Below are 12,417 nucleotides of genomic sequence, written 5' to 3' on the forward strand. Positions count from 1 at the left end.
GATTCTATTACAGTTCTAACTGTGGTGATGTGCAAGTCCATTTAAGGCGGAATGGGAAAAATTGCACAAGAAGCCGGCAAACACAAAGCCAACTTAAGCCTGTGAACCTAAATATAAGATAACCTACATGTTTTGGTGCTCACAAGTTGGCACTACAGAACATTAGACTTAACATCTTCTATTTAGGAGGTGTTCGTTGTTTATTTCACAAACGTGTGCTTTATGGTGAAACACTGGTGTGTCTGCCAATGTGCTTAGCACAGCTCTTGAGAGCTGAAGCTCTCCATCTTTGTTTCATGGCATGCCTCTTTTTTACTGACAAATCACAGGCTTTGTCTATGGAGTTCGCTCAGCTACCAGTGCACAACATGGCAAACAAAGCCTCTGTGCGGCGTCTGCAGTTATTCGTTTTCTCCACAATTATGTCAGACTCTTCGCTGGAGCTAGGCGAACGTTGTCTGCTGAGGCCTTTAATGGGGCATTGGGGCAGTCGTGGGCTGGAGGTTAGGGAACCGGCCCTGTGACCGGAAGGTTGCCGGTTTGATCCCCAGAGCCAACAGCACATGACTGAGGTGTCCTTGAGCAAGACACCTAACCCCCAACTGCTCCCCGGACGCTGCGGATAGGGCTGCCCACCGCTCCGGGCAAGTGTGCTCACTGCCCCCTAGTGTGTGTGTGCTCACTAGTGTGTATGTGGTGTTTCACTTCACAGATGGGTTAAATGCAGAGGTGAAATTTCCCCGTTGTGGGACTAATAAGGGTCTCTTAATCTTAATCTTTATGTGCGTTCTTAAGTTACTGTGCCGGTTAAAGCACACTGTGCACTGAAGGGGGCGACAGAGGACGAATCACAGAGGGATATACTGTCGTTCTAACAGTGAATGTGGCCAAGTACAGGAGAGTAAGTGGTACAAGAGGTACAAGACCATTTGGCAGTACAAGACACTTGGTCAAGCTTGGCTGTCGTTAGAGCGCCCCCTGCTCAGAATGCAGCTTGTACTTGCACTGTGTCATGTCACATTGTTAAACGCAACTACCATCTGCGTAGCTTGAAGCGTCTGAATTGGCGTCCCTTGCATGTGTTTCAGGCCTTGGAGTAACAAATGAAAACTGGCCAAGAACTCCCTTCATTAGGGGTCGAAAAACTGAGGAGGAGCTGTGGTGCCCAATGCTTGTCTGAGAGATCTACCACACTAGAGATTTCCAATCCAACACACTTGGCCTTAACATTGAGATGCCCCTAAAGCCCTTCAGAACAAGTGAAAAGCCGCAGGGTGGTAGACCTCCAGGCCCAGGATTGGGCACTCCTGGGTTTAGAAGATGGCTCTGTACACCACTACACCCCAGTTTCCAATAAACTGGCCAGTGAGTGTTTAGGCACTTTCTTTTCTCCCTTGTTCTAGGAAAGAGTGCACCATCACTTTGTATTTCTGCTTCTTGTCTGCGCCAAAGTGACTCACCTGTCTCAGGTGTCTCAGCAGCTCCGTGGCCTCTTCCTGCCTGCCCTCCTTCGCCATCAGCAACATGTCCTGTATCATGCTAACACGGCGCTTGTAGGGTGGCGGCACCCCGGAGCTTTCAGTACGGTCAACAGAGGATGAGCGGAGCAGAAGGGAGCCCTGAGCCCGTTTCCACACCCCTTGCAGCGGACTGGAGCCTGTCTCTGAGTCCTTGGACTGCCTGGTCCCCATGCTTGCCACACTGGCCACTCAGGCATCCACAGCTTGTAGGACAGGGGTTGGCAGTAGTGGCACTAGGAGAAGGTTCATTTGAGCATGTGTCGGACAGATAGACGCCCTTTACTTCCTGACCTCAAGAGTTAAGTTCATAACACTACGGCGCGAAAAGGTTTGTGAGAGCCATTTTTGTGAGAGCTTCCCAAGAAAAGCCCTCACCACATACAAGCTCATGCAGTATTCATAGGAGATGTTTCAGCCCAGGATGCTCTAGTAAAAGCACATAGCCGGGTCTCTTGCTCAAAGCAAGCTTCTCTCGGGGCAGCACTGCATTGTTTGTAGCTGTATGTGGAAAATGAGACCCTTTCTGGAGAAGCCAGCTCATGAATCTGATCCAAAAGTGGTCCATGAAAACGTCACTTCATGGTCAGCAAGCTAGTCAACACACGCTAGGTTACAGAATCCAGTCATGAAGTGGGGGCTGAGGAGAGACCCTGGCTTTCACTCGATGAGAGCCTTAAACCGAACTACGAGGTAAAAAACGAAGCCAGGCGGAGGTAGAATAACTTTTACGAGCCAGTTCGAAAGAAAAAGCGAGTATCTGTTTACCTCCCTTGACAGAAGGTCGACTCTCTCCTCGCTTCTGCCCGCGTCTCCTCGAGCGCCTGCAGCCAGGAGAAAGTGAGGAAGCCGCTGCCTGGCCGTTAGGCGCTAAACTCTGGACCAATCAGCGGCCGTGTTTACACTGGATCAGCCAATCAAATCTTGCGAACGAGCGAGTTGGCGATGGTGGTCTTTATCCGTCTAGATTTCTTAGTAACCGTCGCCCTGTCAGCGTGAGAAATCAGCTCGTTTCCCCCCCGCGGACGCTGGAAACGACAGGAAAAGTCATTAACCGGCTGAAGGAGAAAGAGAAAGGAGCGGAGAGAAAGAGAGAGGGAAAAGAGAGGGAGACAGAGAGAGAGAGAGAGAGAGAGAGAGAGAGGGGTGGCGATAGCGCGGCACAACATTGACTCAGCTTGCCAACTGTAAACTGTGTCTATTCACTCGTTTGATTCATGTAATCGAATCGATTCTTTCGAACATGAACGCCCAACCAGTGTGAACTGATAACGCATGACAATGTGTTATTTTATTCTTTTTTATAAGGACGACTTGTAGCGAATGCCAGTGGGATTGTATTATATTTTAGCCTACGTTAGTATTATTTTAAAAAGTCCGATTCCTTTAGACTTGTGCGTCGGTTCACCAGAACGAATCGTTCACGAGTCAAACATCAGTAATTCTCTCTTCAGGTAAATCTTGACCTCCGCCCTCAAGGTTTATGATGCGATTATACTATAAACTTTTATGCTGTATCGAAGGGTAAAAACATGTCATAAATACACCGTATTAAACTTCAATTACTAAGAAAACCACACAGGAACATCCAGTGATCATCTGCCTGGGTTAAACATGCAATCAGAGCAGTAATCCCGCTGGGGGGATTTTAAACTGACCTGGGAGCAGCTTCACAGACGCTCTTATGGAGGGAGACTCGAACTCGTTCTGCAGCGCCGTAAATGGCAAAGTCTATGTCGAGTAATATAATCCCTGTCCTGTTTTGTCCAGTGGAGATTTTACAATGGCAAAAACGCTCAGATGGCGTCTGTTACTTCAACTTGCTTGCGAGAGTTTTATTTATTCATTTATTTATTCATTAATTTTTAATTTGTCGCCACCTGTTGACCGACTTAGATTTCTTTATCCAAAAGATCTTCAGTGACACCTGGTGGTTGAACATTATATAATCTCTGAAATCTTCAGAATATATAATACATGGTTTGCATATAGGAGTACAGTTCAATAGCAGCTGACCAGTATCTGTTTGGCTCTGTACTCCAGCACACTTTGCTGCAGTCCCTGCTCTTCTGTGAAGGCTTTACACTAGATGTTGGAACATCGCTGTGAGGATTTGGTTGCTTTCAACCACAATAGCATTAGTGAGGTCAGGTGATGATGGAGGATCAGTTCAGGATCACTCCAAATGATATTAAAGTTATTTGATAGAGCTCCATCACTCCAGAGAACTCGGTTTCACTGGTCCACAGCCCAGCGCTGGGGGCTTTATACCTCTTTGGCCAACTTTTGGCGTCAGACATGAGGTGACCTTACATGTGTGCTGCTGATCCAACCTCAGTCCACCCAGATTATTATTTTTTGGTGCAGTGACGTATATTGAAAACAACGAATAATCCAGTTTGCCATCATCCATCTGCCGCAAACATGTGAACGCAGCATAACTCAGTCAATCACTAAAGACAGTCATTCAGTCAGATAGACAGTCAAGTCAGTCATTTAGTCAGACAGTCAAGACAGTCATTCAGTCAGTTATTCAGTCAGATGGTCAATCAAGCCAGTCATTCATTCAGTCAGATGGTCAAGTCAGTCATTTAGTCAGATAGTCAAGACAGTCATTCATTCTTTCAGTCAGTCAGATAGTCAGTCAAGACAGTCATTCAGTCAAATAGACAATCAAGTCAGTCATTTAGTCAGTCATTCAGTCAGTCATTCAGTCAGATAGTCATTCAGTCAAGTCAGACATTGTCAGTGACTCAATCAAGTCAGACAGTCACTGAAAGCATGAAGCAAATGACTGAACCTTATTAACTTCATTACTATAATTCACCTGGTCTTTATTTGTGCCTTTGCAAAGAAATGTTACTACTCTTTTGGACTGAAATGAAATATTCACAGAGAGACAGAGTAAAACTTCACTGTTGTTTTCCTGTGATGGAGTAGTGACTACCCTTTAAGAAATACACTATATTGCCAGATGTATTCGCTCGTCTGCCTTCACACCCATATGAACTTGAGTGACATCCCACTCTTAATCCATAGGGTTTAATATGATGTCTGCCCACACTTTGCAGCTGTAACAGCTTCAAGTTCTCTGGGAAGACTTTCCACAAGGTTTAAGAGTGTGTTATGGGAATTTTTGACCATTCTTCCAAAAGCATATTTGTGAGGTCAGACACTGATGTTGGACGAGAAGGCCTGGCTCACAGTCTCCACTCTAATTCATCCCAAAGGTGTTCTATCAGGTTGAGATTAGGACTCCGTGGAGGCCAGTCAACTTCTTCTACACCATATTCCTTCATCCATGTCTTTATGGACCTTGCTTTGTGCACTGGTCCGCAGTCATGTTGAGCCCAATTCCTGAGAAACAACCCCACACCATAATCCCCCCTCCACCAAACTTTACACTTGGCCCAATACAGTCAGACAAGTACCGTTCTCCTGGCAACCGCCAAACCCAGACTCCTCCATCGGATTGGAGAAGCGTGATTGGTCACTCCAGAGAACACACTTCCACTGTCCAGTGGTGGCACTTTACACTACTACACTACACTTGGTGATGTAAGGCTAGGATGCAGCTGTTTGGCCATGGAAACCCATTCCATGAAGCTCTCTACGCTGTTCTTGAGCTAATCTGAAGGCCACATGAAGTTTGGAGGTCTGTAGTGATTGACTCAGCAGAAAGTTGGCAACCTCTGTGCACTATGCATCTCAGCATCCTCTGACCCCACTTGGTCATTTTACGTGGTCTACCACTTTGTAGCTGAGTTGCTGTCGTTCCCAATTGCTTCCACTTTGTTATAATACCACTGACAGTTGACTGTGGAATATTTAGTAGCGAGGAAATTTCACAACTGGACTTGTTGCACAGGTGGCGTCCGATCACGGTACCACGCTGGAATTCACTGAGCTCCTGAGAGCGACTCATTCTTTCTCTAATGTCTATAGAAGCAGTCTGCAGGCCTAGGGGCTTGGGTTTATACACCTGTGGCCAGGGAAGTGATTGGAACACCTGGATTCAATGATTTCGAAGGGCAAGTGAATACTTTTGGCAATACAGCGTACTACAGCATTTTTCAACCTAATCATTCATTACATTTGGGGCATCCGGGTCAATGACAGCCTTTTTCACAAATATAAATGATTAAAAAAAAAAAAGAAAAATCATAATTTTGGTGTCATAATTAGGAAGGTCAGGTGATGTAACCCAAGGAAAACCATGAACATGTGTATATCTGAAATGTGTATATAAGGTTTATACTAGGTTTATAGTTTATACACATTTTCAGCAGTCGACTCTTAAATATACATTTTTAAAAATGTAGTTATGCCATCTGATCTTCTGGGTAAAACTGATTTATGAATTATTTATAAATTTTAAAATATAAGAAACAAACACACTGAAAAGATTCTTGCAGACACAAAACTGTACATCATATCCTTTTTAATAAGAGTTTTAAAAGATCATTTTGAATTACTCGTCATTGACTCATCTCTGATGTACAATCAGCTACAACAGTCAATACTTTTGCCTAGAAAAAGAACAAAAAACAATTGACTCTTACAGCAGAAGTCAGTGGAGTGGTGCTTTAGCATCTGCACAATGGCGTTTTGAACCATTGAGAACAGGGTTTCTTTCCATTTACTAACAGGGAAGCATCTCCTGTAAGTGGCTGTGCACTGAAGATACAGCAGACACAGCTGATTCTTGCACTTATAAACTGCTGGACACTGTTCCTGATGTGTAAGTTAACATGTGGGACAGACACTGTTAACAATTTGGCTTTTGTCACATTTAACCCACCTTTAAAAAAAGATCAAGAACACCTTACACTACATTTCCTGTGTGGTAACTAGGATCAGTTCTCATGCCTCACACCACAGGTTTGAAATTGTAGCAAATGTAAAGGACCTTTTTTTAAAACTTTTGTATCCAAATCATTTTGTGATATCATATATATCAGTTTTACATTTTTAAAATATGTTACCCTTTAGATTGTGTGTAAATTTCATGATGAATGGACTGCTTCCATTGACACTTCATTAAAAATAAAGTATGTTTTTCCTTCTCCTGTAAAGTTACCATATATATATGATTTTTTGCTTTAAAATGTACCATAACACATTATTCCATAATATGCTACATTGAGCAAATAAACGCTAATTGTACATTAAAATGTGCAGGAGTGTGTTCTCTACAGAGGGTGTGTTCACTTATGTTTCACTCTGAAAAACAACAAAAACACAAAAACACAATTTGACTGGGGTGTACAAACTTGTCCATATGATAAACAGTTTGTAGCAACTCATGAGCCAACTTATCAAAGCAATCTTGGCTCAATAAGATTAAAGACACGAACACAAACCTACTTTTTTGTCTGAAATTTGAACATGATGCAATATTTGAAAATGTAAACAGAGCACACCGCATTTTATAGTAACACTTCACTTTCAGCCTTGCTCCATCACACTGACCACACCATGAACATGTCATGGCAGACGTCATGCACGGTCATGAGTTGGAGTAAAAGATGTCATTCAGTAACAGAACAGCGTCATACTACCATTACTAGTGATTATCACCAGTAAATGTGTGATGTCACGACTGTTAACTACAGCACACAACAAAAACTAGCATGTGACATTGCCAGTAATTATAACATGACGCATATTACTGGACACAATGTACCATGACGGTACATGACATCTGCCATGACATGTTTATAGTATTGCTATGTCAGTGTTATGTAACATGGTTTAAGTGTTACCATGTAATACTGTGTATTCTGATTATCTTTGCAATATGTTACAATAGAAAATGTTAAAAATGTTAAAACAGAACGGAACGAGCGGAGCAAACCCCTGCAGGGTCGATTTGTGTAAATGAGTTTTTGTAACATCACAGAAGCAATGAATTCAAAACAGGCCAGTTTTGCAGTTTAGGTTTTATATATGGGTCGTATGGAGTGAGGAGGCTTCTACACTGTAGACTGGGGTTCAATCCCCACCTGGGTAAACACCCTACACTATACCAATAAGAGTCCTTGGGCAAGACTCCCAACACCGCCTTGCCCTCCCTGTGTAAAATGATCCAATTTTAAGTCGCTCTGGATAAGAGCGTCAGCCAAATGCCATACATGTAAATGTAAGGAGTGAATAATATGTTTTGAAACTTTGACATTGTTTACAAATTATATTAAACTCCTTGGTTTCAAAAAAAATGATTGGACCCTTAATGATTTTAATGATTTGGACCCTTAACTGAAAACCCATGCATGATTTGGCTAGGTAACAATTAAATATTTCTTGATTAATAAAATCCAGGTTAAGCATTTCACCCTACGTTACACGCTCGCATTTCATTTATCGTTTAAAAATGTAAAATCTATACTGAACATTCATTATTGGTATTAATATCAACTGCAACACAGTGTAATTATAGGTTATTAGGTCTGAAATTCTATATTGGTGGATCCTATTGGTGCAGGCCTCTAGTGTCTATGCTGGGTTTGGGTAAAAACTGAAGTCTGCAGGATGGTAGATCGGCTAGAAGAGGCTGCTGAGCACTGCTTTAAAGAGTGAGCTGGAAAAGACCACTTTTCTATAACAACCATGAAATATACAGGAAAAATGATGAATATTACAGTGACAATGGTTTGCGAACTGGAAAAATGTCTCTTCTGTGGCAACATGAGAGTGGCAGCTTCATCATATTACACAGTCTAGTCGTATGGCCAGCCATGTGATAGACCCAAGCCAAATATATGCAAGTTTAAAAGTACCTTAAATGTGTTGATATGAAAGCCAGCGCTTAGAATCAGTATTTATCTTGTATTTACTACGGTTAGAGCTGCTTTTGCTCTAAAGCTGTTTAAATAATAAAAATGTATTATTTTCCCTCCACACACTGATGCAGTTGTGTTCAAAGTAAAATCTCTATATTAGACTGATTAATACAGTATAGAAGGGCAGTTTGAGAAGTACAGGTTCCTACGAGGCATTCAGTCAGATGTGGCTCTTTGTGGGGCTTCTTACTGGAAGATGAAGCCCTTGCTTGAAGACCTGAGACCAGGTTTGTGTTTCTTTCATAACAGTTCAGGATGGGATTTGAACTGGGGAAGATTGTCTTATCAGCGCAGGACAACTTCCACCTGTTAGGAGTTTGTTCAGGAGGTCTGCACTACCAGTTGTATCCAGCAGGAGGAGACTTGTCATCTTTGTTGCTCTCCAGAGAGAAGGGCGGGATGCGCACGTCAAAGTGTGACCCATCCGTCCTCTCGATCCGGAACGTCCCCCTGCGCAAAAAGAGGTAAAAAAAACATCCACCACTTTCACTTATGCACTCAAGCACATGTACATATAAAACCCTTAAATGGCCAGGAGCGAATAATTTAACAGTCAGAGTCCTTTAGTAAGATTTTGCGAGACGCTTTTTGACCACATCACACATCTCACACAGCAGGTACTATTGGGGTGGTGAATCATTCTCAGCACTGCAGTGATACTGACCTGGTGGTGGTGTGTTAGTGTGTGTAGCGCTGGACAGAGTGGATCAGACACAGCAGTGCTGCTGGAGTTTTTAGTTGGAGTAGGTATTTATGGTATATTTGATCAATGGTATATTTCAAATAAAGTGTTACTGAAAATGTGTAAGGATTTCGTGGCCTCTAATACTGAAACTAATAAAGAACCCAACAGACTTGCATACACACAACAAGTAACCATCTATACACATACACGTACATAGCTGTGACAAAATCCATAATGCTAATGTTTGGTATACTACTGCTATTTCTCCCAGTGAAGTAGATTTCTATAAAAATTGTTTTTGCTTGTGTTGAAATATAAAAATGAGCTGACCGTGCACTAAAATGACGTTTCACAACAAAAAATAAAACGCAAAGTTAAAACCATCCAAGTTTATTAGTTTCAGAAATAAATCTGCCATTAGTATGTCTTCCATTTTTTATATAAAAATATCCATCCATGTCATTCTTGCACAACTTAAGGAATCAGTGCAATGAGAGAAAAACCAATGTAACAGCCAACACTTCCGACTGGACGTGCTAAATATTATGATCATAAAAGAACGATAGTTTCTAACTCCCCATTCAAACCTAATGAGCGTGGTTATGTGACGAATATATACATAAATATCATTACTACATACAATAACATGGCTGCTTCATTCGGTACACCTGCACCCCTGCTCCGTCACGCAAGTATCCAGTCAGCCAGTCATGTGGCAGCAGTGCAACGTATAAAATCACACAGATTTGGGTCAAGAGCTTCAGTTAATGTTCACATCACATGGGGAAAAAAGCAATCTAAGTAACTTTGACCATGGCATGGCACGGTTGGTGGTGCTAGTTTTTCCAGAAACTGCTGATCTCCTGGGATTTTCACACACAATAGTGTCTAGAATTTACACAGAATGGTGCAAAAAAAACAAAAATAATTAGTGAACAACAGTTCTCTAGGCACAAAAAACACCTTACTGATGAGCGAGGTCACACATAGACAAAATGTTGAAGCTTGAGATGGATGGGCTACAGCAGCAAAATAAAATCACATCCGGTTCCACTCCAGTCAGCCAAGAACAGGAATTTACGTGTATCCTTTTATGGCCACATCTGACCCCTCTTCTAATGTCCACATCTGGCACAATGATGCAACTCATGTCAACTCAAACTGGTTCCATGAAACGGAATGATTTCAATGAACTTAAATGGCAGCATCTTTAGACGCGTTTGGAACACCCTGAAATGTGACGAAACAGGAGATTCATAAACGCACACCTGATAAAACTGCAGCAACTACCTGATGCAATAAGGTCAAAATAGACCAGAATATCTAAGGAATGTTTTTAGCTCCTTGTTGAATCCATGCCATGAAGAATTCTCAGTATTAGAAATGTGTTCCTAAAAAAATAGCCAGTGAATTTAAATGCAAAATTGTAAACAATGCAACACTGCATTACAAAATCACAATATTGCAATATGTGGTTGGCCACTGACACTGAAATAATTTTTTTTAATTAAATAAAAAAAATAAACAAGACAAAACCCTTGCTCAAGGTATATGCAATGTTCTCATCAAGATTAATAGATTAAGATTAAGTGACCCTTATTAGTCCCACAACAGGGAAATTTCAACTCCGCATTTAACCCATCCATGAAGTGAAACACTACATACACACTAGGGGGCAGTGAGCACACTTGCCCGGAACGGTGGGCAGCCCAATCCGCAGCGTCCAGGGAGCAGTTGGGGGTTAGGGTTGCTCAAGGGCACCTCAGTCATGTGCTGTCGGCTCTGGGGATCGAACCGGTGACCTTACGGTCAACAAGGCTGGTTCCCTAACCTCCAGCCCACGACATATACAGTTTTTATCAACAAACAGCGAACAAAATACATGTGACTCTAAAGTTAGATGTCTACCAAAAGCAGATGAAAGCTATACTGGAGAGAGGTGGCTTTTAATAAGAACCGCTAGACCACAGAAAAAAAACCCAAACAACTCTAAAATCTTAAAACAATCTGAAAACTATGCTTTTATACTGCTTCAAGTTTGTGATCAGCAGCTAGTACCAAATGCTACCTCACATTTCTACCATTATAATGAAGCAAAAGAGCAAAAATGACTAAATATATTTAAAATTTATACTTCATAAAGGGGTCAGAAGCGGGTGTCGGTTAAGTCAGTTCAGGAGAAGGTAGTTAATGTTAACTTCATTCAGGAGATAATGATAAGAAATGCAGCATTGTCCTGGTAAGTAACTCCAAAGACCAATAATTTCACAATGAAAAAAATTGTGTACTAATGTGTACAAGTTCTAACAGGAAAGGTTCTACAGGTACACTTCTAAAATGTAAAAGTTTTACAGTGTAGAAGTTCTACCAATACTCTTAAAATATTAGATCTCAACCAATAAAAGTTCTATCGGTAAAAGTTCTACAAGTACACCTAGAATATATTAGAATATATACTCATGCAGCAAAAGTTCCACTAGTAAACTTCTGCAGTGTAAAGGTTCTACCAGTGAAGGTTCTACTAGTAGACTTCAAAAATAGAGAAGTTCTACCATAAATAAGTTCCACTAGCAGAATTCAAAATTAGACACAATCTTCCAGAAATACGTTCCACTAGTAGACTTCTAAAACAAGTAAAACTTCCATTAGTAGGTGTCTAAAATAGAAAAGTTTTACCAGTAAAAGTTCTAACAGTTGACTTCTAAATCAGAAAAGTTCTACCACTAAAAGTTCCAACCAAAAAAAGCTGGAGTATTCCTTTAAAAGAGAAAAAGATTTGGTGTTCAGGGGAGAACTGAAGGGTGTAGGGGTTGAGGTTAGGGAGTATGGCCTTTAGCTGTGTGCATTAGGGTGTAAGGTGGTCTAGGCTGCTTTAGAAGAGGAAGGATTAGGGGCTATCCTTGTGCCCGTGGCTGTCCAGGGAGAAGGAGGGGATAGCCACATCGAACATGTCACCATTGGCCCTCTGGCAGGTAAGCGTCCCCCTATGGAAGGCGGAAACAACCAATCAGCAGCCACAAAGGCAGTGGGAAATGGGACAAAGGCAGACCACCGCCACAAGAGCTCTTTCTCTGCCTCCTGTCTCAGTCACAAGGCAGTCAAGAGTGTACACTTCTGATCAAAATCTTAAGACCAGTTAAAAAATTGCAAGAATTTGTATTTTGCACTATTGGATCTTAAGAAGGTTCCAAGTACAGCTTCACAATGCTTAAAGAAGAAGTGGGAGCAAGAGACAAAAGATTTTGAGTAGGCAATTTATTGAAAACAACAATTTAACTGAAATAGGCTGTTCATCAGCTGATCAAAATTTAAGACCATAACTAAAAAAAAATTTAAGACCAAAAAAAAAAAAAAAAAAAAAAAAAAAAAAAAA

The 12,417-nt window shown here is 41.6% G+C and overlaps 2 protein-coding genes across 5 annotated transcripts in view; both read right to left on the reverse strand.

Annotated features, from left to right (window-relative positions):
* LOC108430414 (leucine-rich repeat-containing protein 75A-like) overlaps window positions 1-3,314 on the reverse strand; it is a 34,388-nt gene extending 31,074 nt beyond the window's left edge. The window contains exons 1-2 of one of the 3 annotated variants that reach the window (XM_037533202.1): window positions 3,176-3,314; window positions 1,461-1,753 (exon numbers count right to left, since the gene is read on the reverse strand). In XM_037533202.1, coding sequence (XP_037389099.1) covers window positions 1,461-1,691 — 231 coding nt within the window. In that variant the 5' untranslated portion in view covers window positions 1,692-1,753; window positions 3,176-3,314. Of the gene's footprint in view, window positions 1-1,460; window positions 2,661-3,175 lie in introns of those variants that run through there. The other 2 variants (XM_037533203.1, XM_017702884.2) reach the window with 2 other exon arrangements.
* Window positions 3,315-5,943: 2,629 nt separating this feature from the next.
* LOC108430460 (polymerase delta-interacting protein 2-like) overlaps window positions 5,944-12,417 on the reverse strand; it is a 29,840-nt gene continuing 23,366 nt past the window's right edge. Inside the window, exon 11 of one of the 2 annotated variants that reach the window (XM_017702961.2) lies at window positions 5,944-8,809. In XM_017702961.2, coding sequence (XP_017558450.1) covers window positions 8,695-8,809 — 115 coding nt within the window. In that variant the 3' untranslated portion in view covers window positions 5,944-8,694. Of the gene's footprint in view, window positions 8,810-10,770; window positions 12,029-12,417 lie in introns of those variants that run through there. The other variant, XM_017702962.2, reaches the window with a different exon arrangement.

Source organism: Pygocentrus nattereri, chromosome 23 (assembly GCF_015220715.1).
Source record: "Pygocentrus nattereri isolate fPygNat1 chromosome 23, fPygNat1.pri, whole genome shotgun sequence".
Lineage (NCBI taxonomy): Eukaryota > Metazoa > Chordata > Actinopteri > Characiformes > Serrasalmidae > Pygocentrus > Pygocentrus nattereri.